Here is a 15,992-nt window from a genome sequence, read left to right as displayed (position 1 = left end):
TACATGTTATTTTTGTCATATATATATATATATATATATATATATAATAAATATTTATATGAAATTTCCCAGATGTAAATATACATTATGATTTTTTTATCTACTTATTTATTAATATTTCGATTTATTTCTTTGGTATTATAAATTATTGATACTAATGTGGTAAAATATTTAATTTAAAAAGTATATATTATTATATATATTACCTAATAGTTCTTTAAAAAAATTAAAACATAATAAATTGAAAAAAATATTAAAAAATTGTTTATATAAGTAATAGAATGAATAATATTAGGAATTTTATATTCTCTAGAAAAATATAATAAGAACATTTGAAAAAAGTATTCCTTTTATGAAGACATTAATGAATATTTCAAATCGTAACAATATAAGAATACTGATAATTATGATGATAATAAAATTAAAAAAGTTCAAATGAAGAAAAAAAAAAAAAAAAAAACATTAAAATTATAATGGGAACTAAGAAGAAATTGGGGAATTAAAATAATAATAGTAAAACTTTAAAAAATATATAAATTACCTAACTATTAAATATATATATTATTAAAATTAAAAAAAAAAAAAAAAAGGAAAATAAATAAATAAATAAATGTATTATTGTAGCATTTAATATACTGTAAAAAGTAACATATGTTCGTGTTATATTATAGAAAAAAAGAAATAAAAGAAGAGAACATATAAAAACTAAAAGACGGAAACGAAATAAATAAAATTAATAACTGTTATTATCTGTTATATGTTAATACATTTTATAAATATAATCAATGTACAAAAGAATATATGATGTATTGTAAAATTTATATATTTCATTTATTTTTATTGGAATATGAAAGAGAATACATATGGAACATTGTCAAAAAATGAAATATAAATAAATATAAACACATATATATATATATATATGTTGAATTTTATACGACGTTAAAAAATGGTATTCTTAACCATTTCTATGTTTAATTATATTAATATAATCTCAGTATGTTCTTAGCGCGATAAATCGTTTATAATAATAATAATATGTGAACGTATGTCTTCATTTTGTTTATAATTTTATAATAATGTAGTTTGTTTTTGAACAAAGTGTCTATGACATTCAATTTATTTTGAAACAACATAGGAAGGTATTATAAACTAATATGAGGATATAATCATATGTGTTTCTTAAAAATATGTGAATGTATTATACAATTCTTTTTTAAAAATACATTTCTTCATACTTAGCATATAAAGGTTTCAATATTAAATTATAAATTTGTTGAACAAAAAGCCCTATATTATGTTTCGATATGTTTATATAATATATAATTTTATTTAATTTAGGTTTATATGAGAATATTATATTACCAAATATGTTTATTATTGATCCTAAAGCGCTTTATATTAATTGAGATATGTTCATTTTTTTTATATATATAAGAACCTTATTGTATGAAAAACTTTGAAAATACGTCACATATATATGTTATTTATTATTTATATAAAATATTACATTAAAATATAAATATATAATTATTTGTGTGATTTATTATTATTAGCATAATTATATTTTTTACAAGACATAAATTGTATAAAACTATTACAAGAAAATTTTATAATAAGTATGATATATTATTTTTATAGTTAATATATTATGAAATTAAAGATATATATGCTTTATTGATTATATATATATAACATATCTGTTTATAAATTTATTTATTTATAATTTGGAATATATATAAATATTATTATTCGTGATAATTAAACTATTGATATATTATTCAAAAATATAATAAAGTGTTTAATATGACTACTAAAAAAAAGTGTAGTATTTTCCTCACGTATAATGCTGATGAGAACAAAAAAGGGAAATTACATTATGTCATTTGAAATTTTTTGCTTAACTATATATATATGATTATATTTTTACATCTTTTGCTAAATGTAATTTGATAACATATATTTATTTAATTTTAGTTATTTTGTTTTATAAATTAATTTACTATAAAGTGTGTGTTATATGTATATATGTTATATAATTTTTTTTTATATATAGACATGATTAGAGAACGATGACTTATAAATTGTTAATGTTGGCAATGTTTATAAACGAAATTTAGGTGAGTCAGAAAAAAATAATAAGGGGTCAAAAAGGAAAAGAAATTTAAAACATAAAATAGAAGGTGTAAATAAAACAAAATACAATAAAAAAAAATATTAAATGTATTGAACCAAATGTTCAGGAAAATAAATATAGTACAAATAATGATTTTGAGAATGCTAATCTGGAAAATAAAAGTAATAGTTCAATAAGTAATGTAAATTATAATGATATATCAAAACAATTAAGAAGACAGGAATTAATTGATGTACTATATTGGTTTAATGAATGTTCACCCAACAGTGATCTTTTTAATTTGTGGGAACATACACGTGGTGTTAATAAAGAAAGAATAAGTGCTTTATTAAATGAATTTATGAAAGGTTTTCCACAAGATTCAATTGATTTTAAATTTATGATTTGTAAAGTTGACAAGGATGTGAGCTATACATCAATATGTTTGTGTTGTGCTAATGAATTTGGAAGAGTATCATGAATCAATGACATGAAATTTACCAAAGAATTTCATGAATTAAAAAATAATAAATATTCAACTGATGATATAAGAAATTTTAATTTTTCTTGTTTAAAGGATTATGAACAAAACTATAATGAAATATACAATGAATACGAAGAACAAATTATATCCTCTAAAAAAAAAAAAAAATAAAAGAAATTTAAAATTATGATTCATATTAATATGTTTATTTTAATATGATATTATAAGGAATAAAACATATTAATTTAATATTTTTTATGTTAAATAATATAGAATATGTGTATTAAGTAGAAATCACATAAATGTGATGAGATAAATATATAACAGTATTTAATAGATTTTTTTTTTTTTTTTCATTTATGAAATGTGATAAGCAAAAAATTATAATTATAATTTAATTATATATATATATATATATTAATAGGTGTATACTTGTAAATGTTATTTATTTATTTATTTATTATTATTTTTTTTTATATTAATATTTTTTTTAACTTTGAAAAACTGTACAACTTTATACATATAGTACAAGTTATATTTTATTACCCATTATAAATCAATTCATAAAATATTTATATATATATATATATATATATCATATTGACATGAAAAACCTAATATTATTCTATATAATAATGTACGTGATTTAAATTTTCAAAATAAAGTGTTAAAAAAAAATATATAATCTATTCAATATACTAATAGTTCTATTTGAATTTAAATATTATAAAAAAAAAAAAAATTTATTATTTTAGATGTTTTTGGATGAATAATATAATATATTTGTAATTTCTATATTTAGTTTGTAATATATATGTAAGAGAAAAAAAAAGGAAAAAAAAGATTATAGTTATAAAATATGTATAAGATAAATGTATCCAGTCGTGATTTAAATACATGTTTGATATATATAATATGTAATTTAAAAAAGGCTATATACAAAAAATATAAATAACATTCTTCTATTATATATATATACATATATACATTATAATAATTTAAAATATTTTATATAATACACATTCTATTAATGTAAGACAATTCATATTAGTGTGATTTGTAATGAAGTGTATCTTAATATTTTAATTTGTATCATTTTATTATTATAGAAATATATATTTCTTTGCATAAAAAACTTTATATTATGAAAAACAAAATAACATATATCATTTGAATCATTATTTTATATTTTATCTAATAATTCTTATTCATATGTTTAAACAAATTTGTAATATAGGTTTGTGTAATTTCTACCAAATAATAATCTAATGAATACATTAATATAAATTCTTGTAAATATAATACATTATGGTTAAGGAATTATAATTATCATATTAAATAATATATATATATATATATATATATAGCTTTATATGATTCAATTTTATATTATAAAATTATAAATTCTTATATTTAATAATATATGTTTATGTTTTATTACACAAAAGTTGTATTATAAATGTTGTATATTTTTTATATTATTATTAAAATTTTTTTATTCATTTTTTTATAACTTGTTTGTTTGTTTGATTTGGTTTGCTTGGGTTTATTTGTTTTAATATTTCTTTTTTAGTTTTTACAAAATTACATATATATTTTTTTCCTAAAATTATTTGTTAATATAAATAATTCTCTTTATATTTTTTTTCTTATACGTTTTTTATTCTAATTATACAAAAGTTATATTTGCATTTATATCTTCATTAATATATATATTTTTGTTGCTATATCATTAAAATAAACTATGTTAAAATTCAATGAAAAATTAAATTAATCTTATGGTTCTTTCATTTATATTTATTTTTATCTATATCTATATATATATATATATCTATATATATATATATATATATATAGACATATTTGTATAATAACTTTAAATACAAAAACACATTTTTCTTATTATACATAATACACAATTATTATTAAATATAACACCCATATTTATAGTGATCCAAATATAAATTTAATAGTGTCTATGAAGCTATTAGTTCATAACATGGATCGATCAGTATTTATTTTGCATAATATTACATGATAAATATCTCTAAAGTATGAGAGAAATTTAACATAATTTTCCCTATTATAATTGTATTCTATATAATTTCCTTTTTTATTTTATTTTATTATATTTTATTTTTTAGTTATATTATTATATAAAAATATACAGTTAAAATTCACAAAATTTAAGGAGATACTTTTAGAAATATAATATTATATTTTATTATACTTAAATAAAAAAAAAAATTAAATTAAATTATTTCTTCTTTTAAATATTTTTACTACATATATTCCATTTCTCCATTTTAAAATAATATTATATATATATATATATATATAATATATGTTCATTAATATATTTTAGAAAAGATAAAAAAAAAATGTTAATTTAAAAATATATATATATTTATATATACATATATAATTTATATTTAGAATTAACTGAATTCAAAAAATGTAAGATATAAAGTTTTGTAAAATTATATTTTTATAGAAAATCGCAAAACTATTAAATATATCTATATTAAAAGAAAAAAAAAATATATTTTTAAATATTTTAGACAAATCTTAAAAACATATGGAAATAATATAAATTTTTTTTTTTTTTTTATTGAAAATATTATAGAATGAAAAGAAACATTATATTAAGGTAATTTAAAAAAAAAAAAAAAAAAAGATTATCATTAGGATTAATATTTATTTATAAAAAGTTTGAAAAAAAATAAGATATTCCAAAAAAAAAAGAACAATGAAGTGTACTAATAATTATTTATGTAATAATATATATGTAGTATTCTTTTTTTTTCTTCATGTTTTTTCAACAAGAAACATTTAAATTATAAATATTATATTATAATATTAAATTATATATGTTTATTTTATATTGTAATATACACCCTTTATATTTCTTATTTTCGTGTTTATATATTATTGTTTTCTTTTTTTTTTTATTTGATTACTTGCGTACTTATTTCATATTTTTTTTTCTATTTGTTTAAATATTTAGACAAAATATAAAAAATTGAAAAACAATATGGTTAATTAAAATATTTAATATATGAAAATATTTCAATGAAAATAAAAAGAAAAAAATGATACCAATATAAAATATATATGAAATATTATGTAATAAAATATAACAAGAAACGGAATAGTATCTTAAGTGATTTCATTAAAATAAATACCGGGAAAATATTATTTAATATGTTTGCATTTATATATAATTAATTTTGTACACATAAAAAAAAAAATATAAAATTATTATTATTTTTTATTTAATAATATTAAAAAATAAAATATTATATAATATATATAAATATATGTTTATTTTGTAAAAAAAAAAAAAAGACATTTAACTTATTTTAAAACCGTATATCAAAAAAGTTTTAATATGTTTTGATAAAAAATATACTATAAAATAAATATAATAGAAATTCTTATTAATTATATAAAACTTCATGTGTATAGAATAATTTGTGCCCCATTTTTATAACAAAATAACTTATAAATTCTTAATTTGTTAAATATTTTTATGAATTTTTTTTTTTTCAATAAAAAAATTATATTTATGTTTAAAAAATATATTTGATATATATTAAAAAAAATACATTTATATAATAATATATTTATAATATAATACAATATAATATAATATTTTATGAATAGATATTATGTGGTTTGATTAAAATTTCAACATTATATAAATAATTATATATATATAATAATAATATATATATTTATTTATATTTTTAATAATTTTTAACATTATAATATTTAAGAAAATATTTTTTATTTCATATTTTATATAACGGTTTATAATAACAAAAGAAGATAGAGAAAGAAGAAAATAAAAAAATGTGCATTATAGATATTTTTTAAATGCATTTATTAATTTTTAGATTGAACAGAACAAATATTTAAAATGAAATGATTAATTATTTTATAATTTATAGTCGTATATGTATTATATATTTTATTTTTAGATGCTTCTAACTTACATAAATATCATATATATCATAGATGCTTCAATCACACGATAATTTAAATCATTGGAAAAAAATATATATACTATCTATCTTTTATGAAGACATGATTATTTAATTTATGTAAAAACAAAAAAATATAAAAATAATAAAAAAAAAAAAAAAAAAAATATAAAAAAAATAAAAAATAAAATAAAATAATAAAAAAAAAATATATTATATGTATTCTTTTTTTTATTTTTAAATAATATATTTAAAAAAAAATAAAATAAAAAGAAAAAATATGTATATATATATGTATATAATATAATATATATTTGTATTTATAATTATTTTAGAAACACCCAAATTAGAAATAATATTATATAATTATTTTGTTTACGTAAAAATGCGTCTTTCTAATGCAACTAATATTAAATCTGCAGGAGATTCGAATTGTAAAAATTTCAGTTCGAAAAATTCCTCTAAATATTCTTTAATGGATGTCCAAGAAAGAAATGAAAAGAAAAGTTCCTTAAGTTCCTTCCATTCCAAACAAATTATATTAATTTTTGGAATAATATATGTGGCCTTATTGGTATGCCGAAATTAATAAAATATATAGTTGGATTTTGTTTTTTTTTTTATTATATAGTATAAGTATCTTTATCAGAAATATAATGATACATACGTACATAGTTACATAGATACATAGATACATACATACATACATATCTATATATATATAAATTTTTTTTTTTTGTATTATTTAATTTTAGAATGTTTATATATGTGGAGACAAATACCAACAAGATGCAGATTATAGTTTTACAGAAGGTAGAGTTTTAGCTCAATGCGAATTTGCTTGTACAAATAACACAAAGACTTCATTAAGGAAATGTGCGCAAACAACAACAACAAGCGCCGACCCAGAAGGACAAATAATGAAAGCCTGGGCAGCTGATCCAGAATATCGTAAACACATAAATGTCCTTTACCAAATATTAACTCACACAGATCCAAATGATGAAACTAGCGCAGACCCAGAAGGACAAATAATGAAAGCTTGGGCTGCTGATCCAGAATATCGTAAACACGTAAATGTTCTTTACCAAATATTAACTCACACCGATCCAAATGATGAAACTAGCGCAGACCCAGAAGGACAAATAATGAAAGCTTGGGCTGCTGATCCAGAATATCGTAAACACGTAAATGTTCTTTACCAAATATTAACTCACACCGATCCAAATGATGAAACTAGCGCAGACCCAGAAGGACAAATAATGAAAGCTTGGGCTGCTGATCCAGAATATCTTAAACACGTAAATGTTCTTTACCAAATATTAACTCACACCGATCCAAATGATGAAACTAGCGCAGACCCAGAGGGACAAATAATGAAAGCTTGGGCTGCTGATCCAGAATATCTTAAACACGTAAATGTTCTTTACCAAATATTAACTAACACAGATCCAAATGATGAAACTAGCGCAGACCCAGAAGGACAAATAATGAAAGCTTGGGCTGCTGATCCAGTATATCGTAAACACGTAAATGTTCTTTATCAAATATTAACTCACACAGATCCAAATGATGAAACTAGCGCAGACCCAGAGGGACAAATAATGAAAGCTTGGGCTGCTGATCCAGAATATCGTAAACACGTAAATGTTCTTTACCAAATATTAACTAACACAGATCCAAATGATGAAAGTTCCTAAGAATGTATCTCCTTTCGAAAAATAAGAGAAAACAAAATTTACAAATGAATTAGAAAGTACGATTATGATAATTAAGAGATGTATGGATTTGAATGTAAAAATGACATTTTTTATAATAGGTTACAATATTTTAATAATTAATTATCAAAAATGAAATATATAATACTATTTATGGTATTTGATATTATTTAGATGAGGAAGAAAAAAGGAATTTTAACTTTGTTTATGCAGATTATAAAATGCTATGTTTTGAAGAGAAGAACAAATCACTTAAACATATATGACTATTAGGCATTTTGAAGAAGTTCTTTAAAATAGCATAAGATATGAAATCATTGGAACAAATTATGATAAAATGGGCAGATATCAAAGAGTAGAAAGGTGCTTATGAACGAGATAATTATTATTATGTTGATTTAATCTATCTTTTGGAAAATATATTAGAAGAATTAGGGAAAATATTTTAAGAAGACATTGAAGAGTTTGACGACATTTTACATGAAGAATAAAAAATAATAATAATATGATTAAAATAAACTAAAAATTTATAATGTATGAAATTATATATATATGCAACCTAATATATTACATTTATTTAAAGTGAGAAAACATTATCTGTTTTTCCCTTTTTTTTTTTACATAGAATATATAAGTGTTGTGTTTATATGTTTTTAAGGAATATTTTTTTATTTTGTGTTTTTCATATTGTTAGTATGGATTCTGTAAAGTTCTATGTACGTAATATATATAATTTTAAATGCATATAATATTTTAGACTTTTATTTAAGTATAAGATACAAATAAATATAATTAATTTTATATTCTTTAATTATTCTAAAAGAATTCTTTTAAATAATTAGTGAGTTATTGAGCTTATTATATGGAATATGAAAAACCTATTTGTACGTTTTTTTTATTATGTATCATTCATTTGCTAAATATTATATTCAAAAATATTATACATAATTATAAAAATAGAAATCATTAAAATAATTGTTTTCATAATAATTGCCAAATAAGAAGGATAACAATTATTATATAGAAACGTTATACAATTCGATTTTAAATAAATGAAAAAAGTAAAAAATATTTTTAAAATATGGTTTTGTATAAAATATGCATATAATAATAAAAATAATTATATTATATATATCATATTTATGAAAAATTATATTATAAATATTATAAAAAAAAAAATGTATATATATTTATAGTTGAAATATAATTAAGATTTTATTTATTGTGCCTAATAAATATTTATTTTAACTAAAATTTTTTTTTTTTTTTTGTTCAAATATATATTTTTTTTTTGGTTTCATATTTTTGAAAAAATTATATTAATTTTTTAAAATTTATTTATACAACATTTTTACTATTTATTTGTTGTATATTAAATGTTTTAGTTTTTTTTATATAAGCAAAAGGTTATTATATATATATATATATATATATATATATGTTTATAAATTATAAAATTTTTGGTCTATTTATATTATTTTACGTCTCATAAAATGAGGCTTCAAAAATATATTTATGTATTATAAAAAATATATTATATATATATAAAAAAAAAAAAACTATATAACTAAAATAGGAAATATGAATTTTAGATGTTTAAATTATTAAATACATTAATATTATGCATATATTTTATTAGAAATCATTTTCAGAAATATAAAAATGTTTTAACATATTGTTTTAATTTTTTTTCCAAATATGTTACCATATATTTTGATAGAACATATATTTTTATTTACAATATTGAGTTATTTGTTTTGCGTATAATGAAATGTATTTGTATTTTTCTCTTTAATAAAAGATAAAAGGAACAGAATATAAGCACAATATTATAATATTTAATATCTTAAATAAATAGAATAATTCTATACGTTAAAGAACTATGGGGATATAGTCTATGTATAATAGAAATATATTTACTATTTTTCAATTATATCTACATAAATGGTGATGAATAAATATTTAATTAAAACATAAATTTTTGTATGTTAGGTGTATAATATTTAATATAAAAGCAGTACAAGAAGTAATAAAATGAATGATATATTAGAATAATTATTATTTGTAATAAAAACAAAATATAAAAAATAAAATATTATAAATTATGTATTTTGTATTATAAATAAAAATTGAAACGAAGAATGCAAATATTAAAATGTATATTAATAAATGTTATTTTTATTTGATAGACATAAATATCATTTTTGTTTACATTATTTGTTATATTATGAGTTAAGTTGAATGTTCCTAATATGATTAAAAATATAATTAATTTAAATTTATAAGATAGGATTTGTAATATATATTATATTATATTGATAGATGTTATAGTATATATATATGTAAACTAAAAAGGGAATATATGTTTTTAAAATTGACACATATTATTACAGCATTCAGTTTTTTTAAAACTAATTTTTTATATATATAAATATATTTATTAGTAATTAATGTTCTCTAAGATTTATTATGATTTTTTTTTTTTCTTTTTGTTATATCAATGATTAATATAATTTTATATTTTTATTTTGAATTATATATGATTGTAAAATAATTTGTTTAAAATTTTATTAAAACTTTATTAATATGGATGTTATTGTAATATATAATATGTGTAATATATATATATATTTATATAATTATGTATATTACTGAATTTTGATATATATGTTATTGAATAAAATACCTATAATTTTAAATTTAATGTATTATAATTAAAATACAATATAGAAATAAATAATTAATACTTTTATATAATTTTATTTAAAAAAAATAAAAATTTCTTTTCATATAATTATTTCACATTTTACAGATATATATATATATATTATATTTAAGTGATTAATAATATATGTACTATAAAATAGAGTATTAAAAAAAAAAAAAATGGAAACTAAAAGAAAATATAATATAGTTATAAATACTAAAATGTAGTTCTTGAGTTATTATTTAATTATGTTGTATAATTATTAAATATCTAAATAATTTTTATAATATATATTTGTATATATTATGTAAGAGATAATTTGAAAATTTTTATTTTTTTTTTAATACATTTAATTTAATTTATATAGATTATATATTTTATGGTGTTGGGTTGAAATGATCTATTTATATATAATAGAAATATAAAAATTGTGTATTTTTTTATTTTGATTTAATATATTATGCAGAATGTTGTAAAATTAGATAATTAATATATATTTTTATAATTAATATAATTTGTTTCATTTTAATTATGATACACATATATATGTATATGTATTATAATTCAGATTATTATTATTTTTTTTAATTTAATTAAATTATTATATAAAAATGTCATGAATTTCAAAATAAGTGTTATTTTTTATGTTAATATTATGAAGAGTATTATAATATTTACAAAACAAATATATTTATAATTATATTTTTAATTTTTTTAATTATATAAATATATAAATATATTCATAATAATATATTTACATCAAGATAAAATATTGAAATAATAAATATATATATATATTTAAAATTCATTATTTATATATTTATATATTCTTTTGAAACATAATTAATACATTAAAAGAATAATGTAAGAAATATAAGTATAAAACCATTTACTTTTTTAATATATTTTAAAAATACATAATATTATTTTTTAAAATATAAAATAATAATAATAAGTATAACATGAAATGCCATTGTGTAGAATATTATTCTGGGCAAAACCACATTAAAAATACAACGAAAATTTGTTCTGATAAGAGAATATTTTCAAATTTGTTAACAATTTCTGGAATATTTTTAGTCTTAGTACTAAACGTAAGATAATAAATGTGAATATTTTTATAATATCAATTTATATATATATATATAATTTTTATTGATCTTTTGGTATTATTTATTTTTTGTTTAGTGTATAATAATATGTGACAAAAGTGAAACAGAGAATGTAGAAATTTATGATATATATAGGAGAAATTTATCTGAAGTAAAATGCGTAGAACATTCAGGATTAAGGGGTAACAATGGAAAGGTTGAATTAAAAAATAATATAGCTTTCAGTTCAGAAGGTTATAATAGTAAAGATCATTTAAAATATAATGGTGTTGGAACTAAGAAAAAATGTAATAATATAAATTATAATGATTTATCAAAACAATTTACGCTAGAAGAATTACATACTGTATTAGATAATTTAGAAGAACGTCCATCTAATGAAGATTTTTATGGTATATGGAATCTTGTTTTGGGTATAACTAAAGAAGGATTTGAAGATAAGGTAAAATATTTGTGGCTTTATATAGAAGATTATTTAAAAAAATATGAATATCAATGTTATCATGTTTGAGATACCGTTAATCCTATATGTGTAAATACTAAATACCGTACATGCTATAATTCAATGCATGATATTGGTGTTGCACTATCATCTACAGATAGGGAAGATACTCTTAATTTTTATAATTTAGTTAAAGATGGAGCATCCATTGATGAAATAAAAAATTATATCTATTCATCTATAAAATATTATGATATATTAAAAAATGAATTATATAATGAACAAAGGGCAAGATTTACAGAAAGGATGAAAAATCCCAAAAGATTAGAGATTTGAAACCGAATTTACATGAATGTAAATTATGTTGTTTTATGGGAAAATTCATGTGTGTATAATTTTACTATATTAGATGAAATATTAATATAACCTATCTTTATTAAATTCTTTATTTAGCATATACAATAAAAGAAATATAATATATATTTATTATATTATAATATATAATTATTTGTGAGTATCCATCAACAATTTCAAAACACATTTTAAATAGTATCCATGCATCTATAGGTTATTCGTTTAACATATCGTTAAAAGTTTTTTTTTCTAAAATATAAATAATATATGGTATCACCAGATTCATAATATTATAATAATAATTTTATTTTTTATATTTACTTTGTTCTTTTTTCGTTCATGCTTCTTCATTTTTTTCTAATTATTGTTTTGTTTTTTTTTATTTTTTTTTTTTTGTATTCATATGTACTATTATCCTCATTATAGGAAATAACCTCATTTTTTTTTAGTAATATTAAGAATTTCTTTTTAATGTTTCTAATTTAGTATAAAATATATATATATGATTCCTTGTTTTTTAATAGTATATACAATGTTGTGTTATTGTTTTAATATATATGCGATAATATAATTTATTACAAAATAATTATTAAAATATATAGTAATTATATATTTTGTTACAATATGTAATAATGCAATTAATGTATGATAAGTTGTGAAATACTATTACTATTTCAAGAAATATATATATATAATAATAATAATAAATATAATATATTTGTATAAGATAAAACGCTATATATAAACAATACAATATATTGTGTAATAGTATATATAATTTCTCATTTCGTTAATTTTTTTTTTTTTTTTTTTAATTTTGTTTTTGAATTTTTTTTATAATTATAATAAATATTTAAATTTTTTTTTGTGATAATTATATAATTAAATAATTTAATAATTAATATTTTTTTAAAATAAGTTAAAATATTTTTATAAAAATAATAATATTAATATTTGCAACTACGTAGATAAAGTAGAGAGAAAGTTATAACATACAAGAATTTTTAGAACAAAAAAAAAATACAATTACTATTTAAAAAATTTTTTTTTTTTGTTTTATTATCATAAAAAATGTTTATTGTAAAATTGTTTTATATAATTGCAATGATACAAAGTTATATCTTGGAATATGTATTATATAAATATATGTTCTAATACGTTGTAATATATGTATTGTGCACCTTTAACCATTAATTCTCTACACACTTTTATTTTATTTAGAACAAAATACAAGTTGTTTGTAAGAATAGTTTTAGTGGTTATATAAATGTTTAAAAAAATAAAAAATTAATATTACAATTTATCTTATGATATAAAATTATATTTTATTAGAAATTACAATTCAAAATTATAAAAAATGTAAAAGGTTTTATTATATTATTTACTAAAAATTTTAATTAATTATTTTCCCCCCCTATTTAGTATTTTTTTTTAATTTTTTTTTTGTTTTAAATAAAAGGGAAATATATGGTTATAGAAAAAAAAAATTATTTTTATAATGGTAAGATAATTGTGTATTATATTGTAGAGCAATAATAATATTTTATATTAAACATATATAATTCTTTTAATAAAACACAATACATTTTTATATATTAATTATTAAGTTATAATATTAATCATGAAATAATATAAGTATCACAATAAATATGAAACTGCTGCACTACTGTAAAGTATTGTTATTTTCCCTTCCATTAAATATATTGGTAACATCAACATGAAATGTATGCATGAAATAATAAAAAATATATGTAAGTTTTTATTATTTATTTAATATACCATATACATATTTATTACAAATATATAAAATCATAAATTACAATTAAATATAGCATACATATATATATGTAATGAATTCTTTATAGGTGCATAATAAAAATAAACTATATATAACACCACAACATACACGAACTAATAGGTTATTATGCGAGTGTGAATTATATACACCCATTTATGATGATGACCCGGAAATGAAAAAAGTATTGCACGATTTTGATCGTCAAACCTCACAAAGATTTAAAGAATATAACGAACGTATGCAAGAAAAACTTAAAAAGTGTAAAGAACAATGCGATAAAGATATAGAAAAAATTATTTTAAAAGATAAAATAGAAAAACAAATGGTAGACAAATTTTCAGCTTGAGAAACAAATATAGACAGTAATGACATACCCACTTGTATTTGCAAAAAAACGTTAGCAGATAAAGTGGAAAAAAGTTGTTTGAAATGTACACAAAATTTGGGAGGGATTGTTACACCCTCTTCAGTAGTATTAGGAGGAATTGCTGAATTGGGACTAAGTGCATGGAAAACTACGGCACTTAAGGTCGCCATTGAAGCAGCTAAGGAAGGAGGTGCTGCTAAGGGTTTGGCTAAAGTTCAAGCTATGGGTTTTGCTAATTTTTTTGAAGGAATGAAATCAGGGTTTTGTATAAAAGAATTAGATATTAAGTTATTGAAAGCAGTTTTTATTCAGCAAAAACGTGAAAATTTCACAAAACTTGCTCATTCTATTTATGTGCAATATAATAATAAGTGTGGATTGGCCGTCGCTAAAAATAGTTATCATACCTGCAATTTTGGTAAAGCATTAAAATGTACTGAATTATGTAGTCAAGCAAACTGTTCAAACGAAGCTACTATAGCAGATGGAGTAAACAAAATTCTTTCAACAGCTAAAAGTGCTGCTGCTAATGAAACTGCCAATGTTATTGCTTCTGAAACAGCAGCAATTGAAGCAACAAAAAAAGGAGCTATAGAAACTACTTGTATGAATTGCCATACTCCTATTATTGCTTCTATTGTTGCAATAGTAATTATAGTTATGGTTATGGTAATTATTTATTTAATTTTACGTTATCGACGAAAAAAAAAGTTGAAGAAAAAACTGCAATATATAAAATTACTAAAAGAATAGATATATAATATCCAGATATTAAAAGTAATTTAATGTATTGTATATTTAATATTTAATATACAATGTTCTTTCAATAATAATTTTTTTATATATTAGATTTTTATACCTTATTACCTTATATTGTTTTATTATTATATGATTATTTATTTATTATA

The 15,992-nt window shown here is 17.7% G+C and overlaps 1 protein-coding gene and 3 pseudogenes across 1 annotated transcript, besides 3 other annotated features; all 4 read left to right on the top strand.

Moving 5' to 3' along the window:
- The first annotated feature begins 1,914 nt into the window (after positions 1-1,914).
- On the top strand, positions 1,915-2,771 carry PF3D7_1301300 (annotated as a pseudogene).
- Positions 1,915-2,771: a sequence feature (Plasmodium exported protein (PHISTa-like), unknown function, pseudogene).
- Positions 2,772-6,971: 4,200 nt separating this feature from the next.
- Positions 6,972-8,286, top strand: PF3D7_1301200 (GBPH2 protein; the record flags this gene model as incomplete). The annotated part of the gene is made up of 2 exons (XM_001349712.1): positions 6,972-7,160; positions 7,342-8,286. The coding sequence occupies 2 exons, from the start codon at positions 6,972-6,974 to the stop codon at positions 8,284-8,286; spliced, it is 1,134 nt and encodes a 377-aa protein (XP_001349748.1).
- A 3,687-nt stretch (positions 8,287-11,973) lies between these two features.
- Positions 11,974-12,901, top strand: PF3D7_1301100 (annotated as a pseudogene).
- Positions 11,974-12,901: a sequence feature (Plasmodium exported protein (PHISTa), unknown function, pseudogene).
- A 1,667-nt stretch (positions 12,902-14,568) lies between these two features.
- Positions 14,569-15,837, top strand: PF3D7_1301000 (annotated as a pseudogene).
- Positions 14,569-15,837: a sequence feature (rifin, pseudogene).
- Positions 15,838-15,992: the final 155 nt, after the last annotated feature.

Source organism: Plasmodium falciparum (genome assembly GCF_000002765.6).
Source record: "Plasmodium falciparum 3D7 genome assembly, chromosome: 13".
NCBI lineage: Eukaryota > Apicomplexa > Aconoidasida > Haemosporida > Plasmodiidae > Plasmodium > Plasmodium falciparum.
Note: the sequence above shows the minus strand (reverse complement) of the source record. Positions and strands in the feature narration are given on the sequence as shown.